The following is a 20,308-nucleotide window of genomic DNA, read 5'->3' on the forward strand; positions in this document are numbered from 1 at the left end:
AGGGAGAACAGGCCCTGGAGCAGGAAGAAGCATGGACGGAAAGAGGCCAGTGTGGATGGGTTCGGAGAGAAGGGCAACATGTCAACGCTATTCGAGTGTCCTGGAAAGCCGCAGTGAGGGGACAAGGGCTCATGCTGGCTGGAGGGGCAAGGGGGGTTAGGGAGGTTGGGCACCTATGTTGAGCCTTAAAGAATGGGCAAGACTCTGCCCCACTGGGGCAGAGGTGGACCAAGGGACAGGGGCTGCAAGGGAAGGGAGCAGCAGAAGCAAAGGTGGGGTCAGCAGAGTCATTAGGAGAGGAAGGGTGGAGGGCTCACTCGGCCTCTGCCATTAGTGGAGGCTGAAGGAAAGCAGTGGTGAGGCCACACGTGTGTGTGTATGAGTGTGAAAGTGTATGAGTGTGAAAGTGTGTGTGTGAAAGAGTGTGTATGTGAGTGTGAAAGTGTGTGTGTACACACACCTGCAGCTGCAATGCTGTGGTGCAGTTCAGAGGGTGGGTAGAGGGGAGGAAGAGGCAAGCCTGTAGAGATGGGCTCTCCTGTGGCTGAGTGTACAGGGGGAGGGTAGCTAAAATGTTTAGCGTGGTATTTTTGGAGAAGAGTGGGAGTGAGGACGTGGTATAGGTGGCTCTGTCTCTCCATGGACTCCTGTGATTGAGGTGTCATCATCATTAAGTCAATTCCAAAGTGCTCACAGTGTTTCTTTGTATTTGCTTTCTATCTTGATGAAAAACTTACCATCTGTACACCATCACAGAATAGAACCATAACTTCTGTCTCACAATTTACAGGGGTGATTCTTTATACTTGACAGTTCTAACCAATTTCTGACAGTTGCCATTTTTCCAGCCTTTGGAAATTGGGGGGAGTACATGGCCTCTCTTATCTCCCCCTGCTTTCTAGTACTATACTTACAGCAAAGCATCCCTGAGCCTGATCTGGGGTATCCTTGGCAGGAAAGGTTTAGGGGCCTCAGAGCTCTTTAAGTCCACCTTTTTAAGTGGATGGGTGTCATTTTAGTCTTGTCTTGAGTCCGGCTGGCATAATTTAGCTTCTTAAAGTGAGATGGCTGCATACCACACAGGTATGTAGAAATGATACAGTCTGTTGGCCTCACAGTTTCACTTGGGCCAGTTCCCTGGTACCTCACAGCAGCCCACTGAAAGGGGTGTAATTCAAGTGAGAAGCCTTGGGGAGATGAAAGGATTTTCCCACATTCCCACAGCTAAGTAGAGACTTCATTTCTTCCAAGGTCCATCTGACTACTCTGCACCACTCCCTAATAGGAATGAATGAATGACTGGTCCAGAGTTGGCATAATGAGTAAAAATTAAAGTTGGCTGACAATGAAGTTGTTACCATGGTGTGTATGTGCGTCTTTACCATCCTCTCATCCAAGCCAGAATTGTAATAGACTCCTCTCTCATCACCACTCACATTTACTGGTCACCAAGTCCTGTCATGATTATTTTGAAAATGCCAACTCATCTCTTTTTCTCCATCCTGTCGCTTGGTTCGTCCCCCTATCAAGTCTCAGCTTGCCCAGGATGACACTATAAGTGCCTCTTTTGCTTCCAGTCTTGCCCCCCCTTATCCACCCCCATGATGCCACCGGGGGCAGCTTCCAAAACCAACTCCATTAGTGTCCCACTTAAATACCTTCTCAGCTCCCCATCTACCAAATGTAGTCCAAACTCCTAGGACATTAATCTCAGTCCGTTATATTGAATTCCTCACTCCCCAAATAGACTGTGAGTAACTGGAAGACACAACCATCCTAAGTCATCGTCCTCCTCGTACCAGTACGGTATCAGGCACATGACAGTTGCTGACAAATATTTGTTAGCTAATCCTCATGTACAGGGGTCAGGGGGAGACTGAACCAACAAAGGAGAACTTTCTAAGTGTGCCCTCTGATAGGGGGCTGTCTGTGTCCCTCCCCAGAGGCTGTCCCAAGAGAAGCAGACCTCAGATTCCGACAGCACGGGCCTGGGCGACAACTGTTCCACCCTTGGCCGCGAACACGGTAGGAGCCTCTAGGGGCTCAGGCGGGAAAATGCTAGAGCTGGGAGAGGCCTTGCCACAAGCACACAGTGCAGAGCAGGTCCTGACCACTCTGGAGACCTAGGTGATGTGACCTGGCCTATCCATACCTGGAGCTGTAGGCCAAGCCCTGTGTGCAGGCTGAAAGGTTTGGGGGAAGGGCTAGGGGTGGTGGATCTGGGACTTGGGGCTCCCTCCCCTCCCCTAACCCATCTCCATGGCAACAGGCAGGGGGAAGAAGAGCAGCCTGTCAGAGCTGAAGGGTTCAATGAGCAGGGCTGCGGGCCGCAAGATCACCCGTATCATCAGCTTCTCTAAGAAGAAGGCACTGGCCGATGACCTGCAGACATCCTCTACTGAGGAGGAGGTTCCATGCTGTGGTGGGTACCGGGCATGTGGAGGTGAATTCAGACCCTGTTGATGAGGTCTCCTGGGACCAAGCCAGGAGACCCTCCAGGCCTAATCTACCTCACTCCCAAGGCAGAGGACAGAATCCTCCTACTGGAAGGCTAACCCCAACTCCATCAATAATCTATGCCCTTCCATCGCTTCTCCTCCATGAAGCCCTGACACCTAACAGAAGGAAAAGCCAACTGACTCTATTTCTAGTCTCCCTGTGGCCTTAGTGCCAATCACTGCCCACTTCTGGGCCTCAGCTTCCTCTACTATGACAAGAGGAAGTAAGATAACAAGAGTATCTTACTTCCCAGTATATAATATGCCAGGTGTTTAAGTTACGGCCCAGTCTTACAAGGATATTTCTTGGATAAAAATTTTTAAGTACTTTTCATTATAAATGCATTCAATGTGAGTTAAAAGGAGTTTGGAAGGAAAAAAACATATTGTCTATCTAAATGCAGTTTTCCATGTACCGGAATCCAATAGAAAATCATGTTATTTTAGATAAACAGTAATATTCTGCTAACCTGGAAAGAATATTATAAAAGCACATGGCTATAAAGAAATACTTTGTAAGTGGATCAGGACATGTTATGGTAAAAAATAAGTTAAAATCTAAAACGTTGTGGGAATTCTAAACTCGTCAGCCATCAGCCTGTCCCTTACTTGTTGTATAATTCTTTATCTTAGCTAGATGTTTTTGTTCCCACATGCTGCCACCAGGTGTCAGCATCACCCATTATTTTCTGTCTTCAGTAATAGTTTTGACATTTTAAGAGGAAAGGCAAGAGGAAGAATTGTGTCTTTTATTCATTCTGTATGGTAGTTCTGCCCTTTTCATCAAGCTTGGTATAGTCTAAAGGCTGTGCATGTATGTACAAATATGATTATCAGTCCCCATTTCATAGATCACAAACTGAAACTCAGAGACAGAAGAGGATGCCTGAGATCACAGGCCACGAGTGAGCTGATCCGGGACCCAGAAGGCCTTCTTTCCAGCTAGAGGACAAGGATTATCCAAGTGCTCTGTCCCCGGGGTGTAGACCCACGCACCCTGACTTGTATCCCCCAGGGCTGTTAGGAGGTCACACGACTGGTCTCCCCCTCCCAGGTTATCTGAATGTGCTGGTGAACCATGGCTGGAAGGAACGCTGGTGCCGCCTAAAGTGCAACACCTTGTATTTCCATAAGGACCGCACAGACCTGCGGACCCACGTGAATGCTATCTCCCTCCACGGTTGTGAGGTGGCCCCAAGCTTTGGGCCCAGACACCCATTTGCCTTCAGGATCCTGCGCAACCGGCAGGAGGTCGCCATCTTGGAGGTGAGAGGAGAAAATGCAGGTGGGCCTTGGTGGTAGGAGGTGAGAGGAGCTCTGGCCTGGGCTTTGGCTTTTGTCCACAGTACCTTGCTACTGACATTATAGGGACTAGGAAGAGGGAAAGTAAGCCAACTGTTGCCAAGTAACCAACAGAGTTGCTGGTTAAACTATAGAACACCCACTTAAATTTGAATTTCAGATAAACAACAAATAATTCTTTTTAATAGAAGTACATCCCATATTTGGGACATACCTATACTAAAAAATGATTCACTGTTTATCTGAAACTCGAATTTAACAGAGAATTCTGCATTTTTATTTGTTAAATCTGGCAACCCTAGACCCAAGCTTTGTTCATTCTGCCTTAGAAATATAATCCCAAACCTGAAAGGCATCTAGTCTGATCTAACTCCAATCTGATTCTGGAATCCTCTCTAAAATTTACTTCCCACCAGTGACTGTCCACCTCAGATAAACCACTGCCCTTCAAAGTAGCTTGCTCCTCCCACCAAGCAACTAAATTTTTACAAAAGATTTTCTCCGTATTGAGTTGCAATTTTAAGCTCTGTGAAGGTAGTGACCACACCTGTTCTGCATACTTTTGTTTTTCCAGAACCCACCACAATGTCCAGCACATACTAAGGGCTCAATTAAGATCTGTTAAACAAATGGCTGAATGACAATGCGATTTCATTTCACCCATTCATTTTTCATACCTACCCACCGGCACCAGCCCTCCTCTCTGGGGTCACCCAGAATATGCTGACTCTCTCTTTACATGTCAATCCTTCAGCTATTTAGAATTTAAAATATTAACTGGGAGGAAAACTTAAACAACTACCCCCTCACATTACAGATAAGAAAACTGAGGCCAGGGCAGGCATGTGCCTCATCCAAAGCTCCACAGAGGATCAATGGCCACTAGTCTTTTCCTAGAACTAAGACCCAGCCTCTTGGTCTTGTTTTCTTTGCCCAGTACCCACTGCCTGTGTCTGTTCTTAAATTTCAGGAAATACTGACTCTGTAAGTCACTTTTACTTTTGATAGTTTGAAATGGGTCTCTTATTTCTCTTCAATTAAACAAAGAGCTTTCTGGCAAAAAGTGTGCTTTTTAAATTCAAGTTCAGTATTGTGTGCTAACTTGATTTTATAATAATGCTCTTTAAAGAACATAAGTATATGTTTAGTTGACCAGCAACTTCTTGGACATTTTCCTGTATATATTTCCATATATCCTGTATATATTCCTATATATAACTGGCATTTATAATACAAGAAAAAAATTTGATTGGGTTATGTGATTAAATAGCCTCCTCATTTAATAAAAAGCAAATATTAAAAAAAAATTCAGAGAACACCTGAATTTTGTTTTCATATCCAAATGGTCAGGAAGGCTCTGAGGATAGTGAGTGAGGTTATATATCTTAGAGAGGTAGTCAGGGAGGGCTTCTCTGAGGAGGTAGCCTTAGAGCAAAGACCTGAATAGAGGGAAGGTGGGAGCCACTTGGGTTTCTGGATGTGTGTTCTAGTCTTGCTCCTCTTGGATCCCTAACTATTGGGTACATAACAGATAAAATATGAATATGGGTTTGGCTGAAGTGAGCAGGTAGCCAGAGGCTCTGATGGTGCCAAAGTGAACCCAGCCTGTGCCTCCTCTCCCTCAGGCAAGCTGCTCCGAGGACATGGGCCGCTGGCTCGGGCTGCTGCTGGTGGAGATGGGCTCCAAAGTCACTCCCGAAGCGCTGCATTATGACTACGTGGATGTGGAGACCTTAACCAGCATCGTCAGTGCAGGGCGCAACTCCTTCCTGTGAGGGCCGGCACCCCATGGCCCACGGCCACCCCGCAACCTTTCCTATCTCAGCTCCCTCTCAGAGGCGGAGTCCAGCCTTGGGAATGGAAGGGGAGGGAGGAAGGGCTGAGAAAGGCTGCTTCCTTGGGAAGTCAGAGTGGGTGCCTTCCTCTTTTAGCAGGCAGGAGTGCGCTGGTTAAAAGAGGTAGCCCAGGGTCAGGGGACACTGTGGACGGAATGAGCCAGAAAGGAGAAACTTTTTTGTACAGTGGCCTGCGCTCTGCTCTCATGCCATGGAAACTAAGCGTCCCCATACCCTTGAGCCTCTGGGCGGGCACAGGGCTGGTGTGCAGAGTTTGGCATTATAATACCATATTTAAGTCACGGCTCTATCACGACCAACAGCTTGGGCTGGTTGCTTGCCAGCCTGGATCCTCTGTTTTCTCGCTTATAAAATGGAGGTGATGAATCACCTGCTTCCTGAGTTGTTATGAGAATCCCATGGGTCCCTGCCTATAAAGCTCTTAACACATCCATGTCCTAGTGCTGCCTGGCATGGTTGCTATCACTAACTTTCTGACCTCCATTAAAAGCTGCTGCCAGAATCAAATGAGAGAATGGACAGGAAAGCACTGTAAGCTGCATAAGTATCATTGTCACCATCAACATCATCATCCCTTGTATTTTCTAGATATGCAAGATCCTGCCAGGATCAGTGGCCTGAGCCCCGAGTCTATGATGATGTTCCTTATGAAAAGATGCAGGTACGGTCCCTTGGGACTTCGGGGAACATGGCAAAAGCCACTTATTAGCTCTTCCTCACTACTCCTTTTTTTCCTTTGCCTCAGAGAGATCATTTTCGTTTAACCAGCAGCTAGAAGGAAGGGGAGAGGGAACCTTCTTATGACAGACCATGGCTCAGGGGAAAGAATCTCTGGAACAGGAGACTGAGCAGTGCAGTGGAAAGATCCCCTGACCAGGAAGCAGAAAGCGCTATGCACCTATAAAGTACTGCTCCAATCTGAGCAAGGTGTTGGACTGTCCACCCCTGTTTACTGCTCTGTGAATTGACTGATTCAGTAGTGTCTCAGGGGGATGATAACTGGGTGGCTGCCCCCAGAGGCCTTTACCTGGTGGCAACCATAGTCTAGGCTTCAGCTCCCAGGACAGTCTCCCTGTCTTGCTCACTAAACCAAGGAGATGCCAGCTTATTAATTTACAGTGAGGCCTCTGTAGCTATCACTTGACCCATACTGCTCTGCAGCATGCCCTGTGCCTTCTCCTGCCACGGGAGAGCCAGAGGATGACATTCTGATCAGACAGTGGTTGGTGGGTCAGGCCTCACAGCTAGAGGAGAGAGAGGGAACCAAGCTGCCATGGAAAGCAGATGTGTTTGCGGGCCAGGACCCCTGCCTGCCTTGGACAGTGCTGGATGACACTCTGAGCTCTCACCTCTAGGACTCCCTTTGCTACTAGAAACTTCTCCAGCCATCCTTCTGTCTACATGGTCTTTCTTCAGACTCATATGAACCAGTAGATGCAGCTTGAGGGTGTTCTCAGCTGCAGAGTTTAGTAGCAAGACAGCTTAGTGCTTAAGGACATGAACTTTGCACTCAGGGATGAGTCCAAGTTACCTTGGGCTTCATTTCTCTGGTCCTCACTTCCTGGCTCCACATAAATATGATAAAAGCTACCTGATAGGACTATTGCAAAAACTAAATGAAATACTTTATGGAAAAAACTTAGCACAGTACCTGGACATTGGAAGGTCTTATACAGAGGAGTAAATAGTACTGTTGTTATCAACAGCAGTATTATACGACATTATTATCATATTCCACTCATGGTTTCCTCAGCTTTGACAAGATTTTGAGTGTTCTCACGACTCTTCATGCAAAAATGTATAGCCAGTCTATCAAGTTATGTCACTTCTACCATTGGCTGATCTCATCTATGACTTTTTTTAACTTAAGACTTTATATTAGCAATTTGGAAAACTTGAAGGATACGTCCAAATGGTGTGAGGACAAAAATATCTATGATAAATCAAATATGGTCACCCACGGTCTTTTGAGACTTCCTAATTTTCCTCTCAGCAGAAATTCCAGTTTAGGGTTGCCTTCTGCTGCCCCCCACAGGAAGGTATGAGGATCAAGTAATACACTGCTAGTGCAAGTGGTTTATAAACTGTTGAGGGCTGTACACATCTATAAATGTAAGGCCAAGATCTCAGAGGTCATGTAGTACTCAGCCACTGAGCGTGCACCAGAAAGCACCTACACTGAGGATTCTGAACCCACCCACACTTTACCTTCTCCTTCCATCTCTCACCCAGCACGAGGAGCCTGAGCGTCCCTCTGGAGCCCAGATCAAGCGCCATGCCTCCACCTGCAGTGAGAAGTCCCATCGGGCAGACCCACAGGTCAAAGTCAAGCGCCATGCCTCCAGTGAGTTCTGTGTGCAAGGGAAGAAGGGAGGGAAAAAGTCCGGGACAGCAGCAGGGTCAGGGGGGGGTGTCTCAAAATCAGATCCTTGCTGGGGTCACACGGGTAAATAAGTGAAGAGAGGTATAAGAAAATACTCTAAGAAAAATAACAGCACAAGCAGAGTGATAAAGGGCAGCTAGCAGGTGGCCTCAGATGGGAAACAACAGGGAATGGGTTGGGGGAGACTGAAGGAAACTGCAGTGCTCAGGCCCCAGCTCTAGGGGCAGCTACTACTTAGCGCCAGCCAAGGCCCCCATGCAGCAGTGCCAGCCCAGATTTGCCAATTATTCTAAAGAGACCAGGAATCTACTTATTTTTTAATATAAGCAACTATTTAAAAATTGTAACACTACATAAATCCATATATATATGGCTTACCTCTGTGTCCCAGCCCAAGCTCCGCCTAGCACCCCATAGGAGCTTGCTGAATTGCCTGATCGCCACACTGCACAATAAATAATGACTACCTATGCCAGACAACTCTATGTAAGTTCTCTTTGATTCCCAACATTAATCTCTACTCCTGTATGATTTATCTTTATGAGCAAGCCAGCTTCCTGTAGGACAGCATGTCCTAAGAGTCTTTTATTTGTTTTTACTTTCTTCCCCCACACTTGAACAAAGTCAAGTTCTAGTCTTTGCTTTTTGAAGATTTATTTTTTAAAATACTTTTCTTTATGATAGCTCCGTTTCATTAGCATAGATAATCTCTCCTGGGAGTCAGGAGACCTATATTCCATTCCTCACTTGGCCACTAAATTACTGTGTAACTTTGGAAAAGTCCCCTCCCCTCTCCAGAGAGTTTTCCCTCTGAGCAATTAGAGGTTTGTTGTGTAGCATTCCTTACACTCTATGATCAGAGACACTGGAAATACAGGGCCTTATGAAATGCCCATTTCAAGATGGGAAACTAAATTGAAATAAGCATGTAAGATTGAAGAAATCATAAAACATAAAAAAAAACCCAAAAGCAAAGATAACAAAAAACAGACTCTTTCTTCAAATTAAATCTTACATTGAAGCCCAGTTTATAAGAGAGAGAGAAAAGTGGAGCTGCTTTGCCTGGAGTCTGGAGGCCCACTTGGCCTCCCCTTTGCCCCACATGGTAGCCTGTTACCCATCACTAGGAAATCATAGGGCTCCTTGCAGACAGTTGGAAACTATGGATCTAGTCCAAAAATGTTTTTCAGATGAAGGAACTGAAGAACATAAGAGAAGGGTCTTACCCAAGATCATGTATTAACTACCAACTGCTACATAACAAATTACCCAAAATTTCATAGCTCAAAACCTAAGTGTGTGTTATGTCAGTGTTCTGTGGGTCAGGAATCCCGGGGTAGCTTAGTTAGGTAGTTCTGGATTGGGGTCTCTTGTGAGGTCACAGTCAAGACGTCAGCTGGTCATATGAAGTCATTTGAAGGCTTGACACGCTGGAGGATCTGCTCCCAAGATGGTTGATTTGTATGCCTGGCAAGTTTGGGCTGGCTTTTGGAAGGAGGCCTCAGTTCCTTGCCAGGAGGACCTCACCATTGGGCTGCTTGCCCTCATGACAAGACAGCTGGCTTCCCCCAGAGCAGGTGACCCAGGAAGGAGGAACAGGGCAGAAGCTGCAATGTTTTTGTGAACTAGTTTTTGTGATAATTTCTGCCATATCCTAATGGTTACACAGGTCAGCCTACTTAGTGTGGGAAGGGACTGCAAAAGGACACAAATATGAAAAAACAAAAATCGTGGGAACTGAGGGCATTACTGAGAAAAATGGTGGCATGAGAAGCTCCACAGACCCATTCCCCAGAAAACAACAAAAACTGGTAAAGACTGCTAAATCAGGGCTTCCCTGGTGATGCAGTGGTTAAGAATCTGCCTGCCAACGCAGGGAATACCGGTTCAAGCCCTGGTCTGGCAAGATCCCACATGCCGCGGAGCAACTAAGCCCGTGCACCACAACTACTGAGCCTGCACTCTAGAGCCCGCGAGCCGCAACTATGGAGCCCACATGCCACAACTGCTGAAGCCCGCATGCCTAGAGCCCGTGCTCTGCAACAAGAGAAGCCACCAAAATAAGAAGCCCACGCGCTGCAACGAAGAGTAGCCCCCACTCACCGCAACTAGAGAAAGCCCGCGTGCAGCAACGAAGACCCAACACAGCCATAAATAAATTAATTAATTAATTTTTTTAAAAAAAGATTGCTAAATCAATCATCTGAAGTCTCTAGAAATTGTCCTAGGGGCATATGGCAAATGAAGATTTATTCTAGAAAATTTACTAAATCTCAGTAAAAACAGTGAGAGTTTGTGGCATCTGAGCCACCACCTTCTCCTTTAAAAATAAGAAGCCCACGCGCTGCAACGAAGAGTAGCCCCCGCTCACCGCAACTAGAGAAAGCCCGCGTGCAGCAACGAAGACCCAACACAGCCATAAATAAATTAATTAATTAATTTTTTTAAAAAAAGATTGCTAAATCAATCATCTGAAGTCTCTAGAAATTGTCCTAGGGGCATATGGCAAATGAAGATTTATTCTAGAAAATTTACTAAATCTCAGTAAAAACAGTGAGAGTTTGTGGCATCTGAGCCACCACCTTCTCCTTTACCCTTTTCCCAGCTCAGTGTAACAAAATCGCCAGATGTGGACAAGAAAACGAGGCTCTCTCTCCTCTAGCTCCCAGTCAAGAGCTGCAGTATCTCCCCAATAAGAGCAGGTAACCAGCATTTCTTATCACCCCTAGCTATGTGCTACAGACACTAAATCCCAAGTGAGTGCAGCCCAGAAGTAGGGTGCTCCCTTTCTCTACCCAGACCCCACTCATAGAGCAGAGGCTCTACTGCAGGTTGAGCAAGCTAAAGATGTGGGAGCCCTGACTGCCCTCACCCCAGCTCACTCATAATACAGGGGTTCCACACTAGGAGAGGAAAGCTAAGAAGACCAGAGGTTACAGTCCCCACCCAGCACCCTGCTCACAAAACAGAGATGTCACTCCAAGAGAAGCAGGCCACTGTTCCCACCCCTAGATTCAGAACAGTGACTCAGAGATTTTGCCCAAGGTGAAAGGCAGGTCATAAAAACAGTGAACTCCAAAGCTCCCCTTCAAAAGAACTAACTTTAGTGGAAACAGAGTGTGGAGCAAATGATGATACAGAGCATTGTCAAAAACAATAAAGCAGGGACTTCCCCAATGGTCCAGTGGTAAAGAATCCTCATTCCAATGCAGGAGATGCGGGTTTGATCCGTGGTCGGGGAACTAAATTTCCACATGCCGCAGAGCAACTAAGCCCGTGCACCACAACTATTGAGCTTGCATGCCTCATCAAGAGAGCCCACATGCCTCAAACTACAGCGCCCACGCGCTCTGGAGCCCTCGCGCCGTAACTAGAGAGAGAAAACCCGCACACCACAACTAGAGAGAAGCCCGAGTACCACAACAAAGAGACCGCTCACTGTAACAAAAAGATCCCACATGCCTCAACAAAGACCCCACGTGCTGCAACTAAGACCTGATGCAGCAAAAAAAGAAAAGAAAAGAAAAGAAATAAATTAAATAAATAAATAAATATTTTTAAAAAATAGCAATCAGCTGACAATTAGTGGAGCCTAACAGCTGGGTGTGATCCCTAAGGCTGTACCCATTCAGGATCAACATCAGAGGTTTCACGCTGCAGGGAGAAATGTACTTCACTAAAAGAGCCAACTAAGTCACTAAACAAACACTCTGGTGGGGGGTAGGGGTCAGTATACCTAGAGATGCTACAATATATTATATAAAATGTCCAATTTTCCAAAAAAATTATGAAACATGCAAAGAAACAGAAAAGTGTGACCCATACAGAGGGAAAAAGGCAGGCAACAGAAACCGTCTATGAGAGGACCCACGTGTGGAATTTAACAAAGATTTCAAAGCATCCTTTGTAAATATGTTCAAAGAACTAAGGGAAACCATGCTTAAAGAAGTAAAGGGGGCTTCCCTGGTGGCACAGTGGTTAAGAATCTGCCTGCCAATGCAGGGGACACAGGTTCGAGCCCTGGTCCAGGAAGATCCCACATGCCGCGGAGCAACTAAGCTGTGAGCCACAACTACTGAGCCTGTGCTCTAGAGCCTGCAAGCCACAACTACTGAGCCCGCGTGCTACAACTACTGAAGCCTGCGCTCCTAGAGCCTATGCTCCACAACAAGAGAAGCCACCACAATGAGAAGCCCACGCACCGCAATGAAGAGTAGTCCCCTCTTGCTGCAACTAGAGACAGCCCGTGCACACCAACAAAGACCCAACGCAGCCAAAAATAAATTAAAAATAAAAATAAATAAATTTATTTTTTTAAAAAAAGAAGTAAAGGAAGAAATTGGAGAGTACAAAGTAAAACTGTCACTGTTTGGAGATAACATGATACTATACATAGAAAATCCTAAAGACACCACCAATAAACTTCTAGAGCACATCAGTGAATTTGGTAAAGTTGCAAGATACAAAATTAATATAGAGGAATCTGTTGCACTTCTATACGCTAACACAGAACTACCACAGAGAGAAATTAAGAATAAAAATCCCATTTACAATCACATTTAAAAAGAATAAAATACCTAGGAATAAATCTCTTTTACTAAACTTAGATAGGTTTTTTTGTTTGTTTGTTTGTTTTTGGCCATACCATGTGGTTTGTGGGATCTCAGTTCCCCAACCAGGGATTGAACCTAGGCTGCAGCAGTGAAAGCCAAGAATCCTAACCACTAGGCCACCAGGGATCTCCCAGAATAAATATAATTAAGGAGATAAAGACCTATACTCAGAAAACTATAAGACACTGTTGAAAGAAACTGAAGACAACATAAAGAGATGAAAAGATATACCAGGCTCATGGATTAGAAGAATTAATATTGTTAAAATGACCATATTACCCAAGACAATCTACAGATTCAATGCAATCCCTATTAAAATACCAATGGCATTTTTCACAGAACTAGAAAAAATAATTCTAAAATTTGTATGAAAACACAAAGATGCCAAAGAGCCAAAACAATCTTGAGGAAGAACAAAGCTGGAGATATCATGCTGTCTGATTTCAAACTATACTATAAAGCTAGAGCAATCAAAACAGCATGAGAATGGCACAAAAACAGACATAGAGATCAGGGAAACAGAACAGAGAGCCTAGAAATGAACCCACACTTATAAGGGCAATTAATCTATGGCAAAGAAGAGAAGGAAATACAATGGGGAAAAGACAGTGTCTTCAATAAACAGTGTTGGGGGCTTCCCTGGTGGCGCAGTGATTGAGAGTCCGCCTGCCGATGCAGGGGATACGGGTTAGTGCCCCGGTCCGGGAGGATCCCACATGCCGCGGAGCGGCTGGGCCCGTGAGCCATGGCCGCTGGGCCTGCACGTCCGGAGCCTGTGCTCTGCAATGAGAGAGGCCACAACAGTGAGAGGCCCGCGTACCAAAAAATAAAAATAAAAAAATAAACAGTGTTGGGAAAACTTGACAATCACATCTGAAAGAATCAAACTGGACTCCTTTCTCAAACCATATACAAAAATAAACTCAAAATGGATTGAAGACTTAAATATAAGACCTAAAACCACAAAACTTCTAGATGAAAACATAAGCACTCACTCTTTGACATTGATCTTAGCAATATTTTTGGATATGTCTCCTTAGGCGAGGGAAACAAAAGCAAAAATAAACAAAGAGGACTACATCAAACTAAAAAGCTTTTGCACAGTGAAGGAAACTATCAACAAAACAAAAAGGCCACTAACTAAGATAAAATATTTGCAAATAGTATATCCAATAACAGATTAATATACAAAATATAGAAAGAACTCATACAATTCAACATCAAAAAAATAAACAATCTAATTAAAAAATAGGTATAGGACTATAGACATTTTTCCAAAGAAGACATACAGATGGCCAAAAGGCACATGAAAAGATGCTCAACATCACTAATCATCAGGGAAATACAACACAAAATCACAATGAGATATCACCTCACACCTGTCAGAATTGCTATTATCAAAAAGACAACAAATAACAAGTGTTGGTGAGGATATGGAGAAAAGGGAACTCCTGTGCACTGTTGACCGGAATGCAAATTGGTGCAGCCCCTATGGAAAACAGTATGGAGGTTCCTCAAAAAATTAAAAATAGAACTGACAAAAAAATAATAAAAAAATAAACAGTGTTGGGAAAACTTGACAATCACATGTGAAAGAATCAAACTGGACTCCTTTCTCAAACCATATACAAAAATAAACTCAAAATGGATTGAAGACTTAAATATAAGACCTAAAACCACAAAACTTCTAGATGAAAACATAAGCACTCACTCTTTGACATTGATCTTAGCAATATTTTTGGATATGTCTCCTTAGGCGAGGGAAACAAAAGCAAAAATAAACAAAGAGGACTACATCAAACTAAAAAGCTTTTGCACAGTGAAGGAAACTATCAACAAAACAAAAAGGCCACTAACTAAGATAAAATATTTGCAAATAGTATATCCAATAACAGATTAATATACAAAATATAGAAAGAACTCATACAATTCAACATCAAAAAAATAAACAATCTAATTAAAAAATAGGTATAGGACTATAGACATTTTTCCAAAGAAGACATACAGATGGCCAAAAGGCACATGAAAAGATGCTCAACATCACTAATCATCAGGGAAATACAACACAAAATCACAATGAGATATCACCTCACACCTGTCAGAATTGCTATTATCAAAAAGACAACAAATAACAAGTGTTGGTGAGGATATGGAGAAAAGGGAACTCCTGTGCACTGTTGACGGGAATGCAAATTGGTGCAGCCCCTATGGAAAACAGTATGGAGCTTCCTCAAAAAATTAAAAATAGAACTGACATATGATCCAGCAATTCCACTTCCAAGTATGTATCCAAAGAAAATGAAAACGCCAATTAGAAAAGATATATGCACTCATGTTTATTGCAGCATTATTTACAACAACCAAGATATGGAAGGAACTTAAATGCCCATCAAAAATGAATGGATAGAAGCCCTGCCCCCATTGTCCCAGGAATTCGTGGATAGCAGCCACACCTAGGAGACCCATAAGCAGGTGCCAAGAGCTGCCCCCACTGTCCCTGGAGCACACAGATAACAGCCGCCCCAGGAGACCTATGAGCAGGTGCCAAGCCCTGCCCCCACTGTCCTGGGAATGCATGGACAGCAGCCTCCTCTAAGAGACCCATGAGCAGGCGCCAAGCCCTGCCCCCGCTATCCCAGGAGAGTGCAAAAGGCCATGGTACCTGCACACACCATATCAAAGGGATAACTGCCAGCACATGCTGAGGAAAGAGGCAGCAAGCATACAAACTAAAAGCAGCCCCTCGATTCCAGAAAAGATTGCGGACTTGAGCTCACCTCCTCTCACAAAAACACCAAAATCACAACTAACTGCTGAACAACCATCAGCAAAAAAGATTGGAACCTACCATAAAAGATATTTTACATCCAAAGACAAAGAAGAAGGCACAATGAGATGGTAGGAGTAGCACTTTCATGACATAATCAAATCCCATACCCACCAGGTGGGCGACCCACAGACTGGACAATATTTATATCACAGAGGTTCTCCCACAAGAGTGAGAGTCGTGAGCCCCATGTCTGGCTCCCCAGCCTGAGGGTCTGGCATCGGGAGGAGGAATCCCCAGAGCATTTGGCTTTGAAAGCCAGCGGGGCTTGAGTGCCAGAGTGCCACAGGCCTGGGGGAAACAGACACTCCACTCTTGGAGAGCACACACAAGGTTTCCCATACACTGGGACACAGAACAAAGCAATAACTCCATAAGAGCTGGGGCTGGACCTACCTACGAGTCTTGGAGGGTCTCCCGGGGAGGCAGGGGTCGGCTGTAGATCAATGAGGGGGCAAGGACACTGGTGGCAGAGGACCCAGAGAATATTTTGGCTTGAGCTCTCCCAGAGGTCGCCATTTTAGTATCAAGACCTGGCCCTACCTAACAGCCTACAGGCTCCAGTGCTGGAATGCCTCAGCCCAAACAACCAGCAGGATAGGAACACAGCACACAGCAGGATAGGAACACCCATCAGCGCACAGGCTGCCTAAAGCCATACTGAGCTCACAGCCACCTCTAAACACATCGCTTGACATGGCCATGCCCACCAGAGGGACAAGACCCATCTCCACCAGCAAGTGGGCAGGAACCAGTCCCTCCCACCAGGAAGCCTGTACAAGCCTCAGGACCAACCTCACCGGCCAGGGGCAGACACCAGAAGCAAGAGGATCTATGCTCCTGCAGCTAGTGGAAAGGAGACCACAAACCCAGAAAGTTAGAAGAAAATGAGATGGCAGAGAAATATGTTCCAGACAAAGGAACAAGATAAAAACCCAAACAAGGGACTTCCCTGGGGGTCCAGTGGTTAAGAATCCATCTTGCAACGCAGGGGATGCCAGTTTGATCCCTGGTTGGGGAGCTAAGATCCTACATGCTGCAGGGCAACTAAGCCCTCATGCCACAACAAGAGAGCCCATGTGCCGCAACTACAGAGCCCATGCACTCTGGAGCCTGTGCACCACAACTAGAGAGAAGCCCGTGTGCCACAACTAGAAAGAAGCCTGTGAGCTGCAACGAAAGATCCCACGTGCTGCAGCTAAGACCCAATGCAGCCAATAAATGAATAAATAAATAAATAAATATTTTTAAAAAAAGAAAGAAGAACAACTAAGTGAAGTGGAGACAGGCAACCTATCTGAAAAAGAATTTAAAGTAATGATAGTAAAGATAATCCAAGATCTCAGAAAAAGAATGGAGGCACAGATTGAGAAGATACCAGAGATGTTTAACAAAGAGCTAGAAATTTAAAGAACAAACAGGGACTTCCCTGGTGGCAGAGCAGATAAGACTCTGTGCTCCCAATGCAGGGGGCCCGGGTTCAATCCCTGGTCAGGGAACTAGATCCCACATGCATGCAGCAACTAAGAGTTCACATGCCACAGCTAAGGAGCCCACGTGCCACAACTAAGGAGCCCACCTGCCGCAACTAAGACCCTGTGCAACCAAATAAATAAATATTTTAAAAAATAAAAATAAAAAATCATGAACAAACAAACAGAGATGAACAATACAATAACTGGAATGAAAAATACAGTAGAAGGAATCAATAGCAGAATAATTGAAGCAGAACAACAAATAAGTGAGCTGGAAGACAGAATGGTAGAAATCACTGCTGTAGAACAAAATAAAGAAAAAAGAATGGAAAGAAATGAGGACAGTCTCAGAGATCTCTGGGACAACATTAAACACATGAACATTCACATTACAGGGGTCCCAGAAAGAGAAGAGAGAAAGAAAGGGCCTGAGGAAATAATTGAAGAGATTATAGCTGAAAACTTACCTAAAGTGAGAAAGGAACAACCCACTCAAGTCCAAGAAGCACAGAGACTCCCATACAAGATAAACTCAAGGAGGAACATACCAAGACACATGTTAATCAAACTGACAAAAATTAAAGACAAAGAAAAAATATTGGGAATTCCCTGGCGGTCCAGTGGTTAGCACTCAGCACTTTCACTGCCGTGGCCTGACTTTGATCCTTGATTGGGAAACTAAGGTCCCACAAGCTGTGTGGTGCAGCCAAAAAAAAGATAAACAAAATTGATAAAGCTTTAGCCAGACTCATCAAGAAAAAAAGGGAGAAGACTCAAATCAATAAAATTAGAAATGAAAAAGAAGTTACAACTGACACAACAGAAATACAAAGGATCATAAAAGACTACCAAAAACAACTACATGCCAATAAAATGGACAACCTAGAAGAAATGGACAAATTCTTAGAAAGATATAACCTTCCAAGACTGAACCAGGAAGAAGCAGAAAATATGAACAGACCAATCATAAGTATTGAAATCGAACCTGTGATTTAAAAACATCCAACAAACAAAAGCCCAGGACCAGACTTTATAGGTGAATTCTATCAAACATTTAGAGAACAGTTACCACCTATCCTTCTAAAACTATTCCCAAAAATTGCGGAGGAAGGAACACTCCCAAGCTCATTCTATGAGGCTTCCATCACCCTGATACTAAAACCACACAAAGATACCACAAAAAAAGAAACTTACAGGCCAATACCACTGATGAACCGAGACGCAAAAATACTCAACAAAACTGGCAAACCGAATCCAATAATAGATTAAAAGGATCACTCACCATGATCTGGACTTTCCTGGTGGTGCAGTGGTTAAGAATCCGCCTGCCAAAGCAGGGGACGTGGGTTTGAGCCTTGGTCTGGGAAGATCCCACATGCCGTGCAGCAACTAAACCTGTGTGCCACAACTACTGAGCCTGCACTCTAGAGCCCGCGAGCCACAAATACTGAGCCCACATGCCACAACTAATAAGCCTGCACACCTGGAGCCCATGCTCCTCAACAAGAGAGGCCACCCAACAAAGAGGAGCCCCTGCTCGCCGCAACTGGAGAGGGCCCATGTGCAGCAATGAAGACCCAACACAGCCAAAAATAAAATGATAAATAAATTTATTTTTTAAAAAAAGGATCATACACCATGATCAAGTGGAATTTATCCCAGGCATGCAAAGGTTCTTCAATATCCACAAATCAATCAATGTGATACACCACATTAACAAACTGAAGAATAAAAACCATATGATCATCTCAATAGATGCAGAAAAAGCTTTTGACAAAAATCCAACACCCATTTATGATAAACACCCTCCAGAAAGTAGGCGTAGAGGGAACTTACCTCAACATAATAAAGGCCATATATGACAAGCCCACAGCTAACATCATCCTCAATGGTGAAAAGCTGAAAGCTTTCCCTCTAAGATCAGGAACAAGGCAAGGATGTCCACTCTCGCCACTTTTCTTCAACATAGTTTTGGAAGTCCTAGCCACAGCAATCAGAGAAGAAAAAGAAATAAAAGGAATCCAAGTTGGAAAAGAAGAAGTAAAGCTGTCACTGTTTGCAGATGACATGATACTATACACAGAGAATCCTAAAGACGCTACCAGAAAACTACTAAAGTCCTAGCCACGGCAATCGGAGAAGAAAAAGAAATAAAAGGAATCCCAGTTGGAAAAGAAGTAAAACTGCCACTGTTTACAGAGGACATGATACTATACTATACGTAGAAAATCCTAAAGATGCTACCAGAAAACTACTCGAGCTCATGGATGAATTTGGTAAAGCTGCAGCTTACAGAATTAATACACAGAAATCCCTTGCATTTCTATACGTTAATGATGACAGATCAGAGAGAAATTAAGGAAACGATCCCATTTACCATCACATCAAAAAGAATAAAATACCTAGGAATAAACCTACCTAAGGAGACAAAAGACCTGTACTCTGAAAACTATAAGATGCTGATGAAAGAAATCAAAGATGACACAAACAGTTGGAAAGATATACCATGTTCTTGGATTGGAAGAATCAATAATGTCAAAATGACTATACTACCCAAGGCAATCTACAGACTCAATGCAATCCCTATCAAATTACCAATGGCATTTTTCCCAGAACTAGAAAAAAAATTTTTTAATTAGTATAGAAACACAGAAGACCCCGAAGAGCCAAAACAGAGCTAGAAAAAACAGAGCTGGAGGACTCATGCTCCCTGACTTCAGACTATGCTACAAAGCTACAGTCATCAAAACAATATGGTACTGGCACAAAAACAGAAATATAGATTAATGGAACAGGGTCAAAAGCCCAGAAATAATTCCACGCATCTATGGCCAACTAATCTATGACAAAGGAAGCAAGACTATAAAATGGAGGAAAGACAGTCTCTTCAATAAATGGTGCTGGGAAAACTGCACAGCTACATGTAAAAAAATGAAATTAGAACATTCTTTAACACCATACACAAAATTAAACTCAAAATGGATTAAAGACCTAAATGTAAGACTAGATATTATAAAACTCTTAGAGGAAAACATAGGCAGAACACTCTATGACATAAATCGCAGCAATATCTTTTTGGATCCACCTCCTAGAGTACTGGAAATAAAAACAAAAATAAACAAATGGGACGTAAATAAACTTAAAAGCTTTTGCACAGCAAAGGAAACCATAAACAAAACGAAAAGACAATCCATAGAGTGGGAGAAAATATTTGCAAACAATGTGACTGACAAGGGATTAGTCTCCAAAATTTACAAACAGCTCATGCAGCTCAATATCAAAAAAACAAACAACCCAATCCAAAAATGGGCAGAAGGCCTAAATAGACATTTCTCCAAAGAAGATATACAGATT

The 20,308-nt window shown here is 43.9% G+C and overlaps 1 protein-coding gene and 1 long non-coding RNA gene across 8 annotated transcripts in view; one reads left to right on the top strand and one right to left on the bottom strand.

Annotated features, from left to right (window-relative positions):
- AFAP1L1 (actin filament associated protein 1 like 1) overlaps positions 1–20,308 on the top strand; it is a 75,702-nt gene that overhangs the window by 40,803 nt on the left and 14,591 nt on the right. For 5 of the 7 annotated variants that reach the window (XM_055086836.1, XM_028493360.2, XM_055086838.1 and 2 more), the window contains 6 exons: positions 1,920–2,025; positions 2,270–2,422; positions 3,553–3,764; positions 5,426–5,571; positions 6,245–6,317; positions 7,889–8,000. In XM_055086836.1, the coding sequence (XP_054942811.1) occupies positions 1,920–2,025; positions 2,270–2,422; positions 3,553–3,764; positions 5,426–5,571; positions 6,245–6,317; positions 7,889–8,000 (802 nt within the window). Of the gene's footprint in view, positions 1–1,919; positions 2,026–2,269; positions 2,423–3,552; positions 3,765–5,425; positions 5,572–6,244; positions 6,318–7,888; positions 8,001–12,041; positions 13,818–20,308 lie in introns of those variants that run through there. The other 2 variants (XM_055086839.1, XM_007130671.4) reach the window with 2 other exon arrangements.
- The window catches only part of LOC114486778 (uncharacterized), a 72,068-nt gene that overhangs the window by 33,321 nt on the left and 18,439 nt on the right, over positions 1–20,308 (bottom strand). The window lies entirely within an intron of this gene.

The sequence above is a fragment of the Physeter macrocephalus genome, chromosome 8 (genome assembly GCF_002837175.3).
Source record: "Physeter macrocephalus isolate SW-GA chromosome 8, ASM283717v5, whole genome shotgun sequence".
NCBI classification, from domain to species: Eukaryota; Metazoa; Chordata; class Mammalia; order Artiodactyla; family Physeteridae; genus Physeter; species Physeter macrocephalus.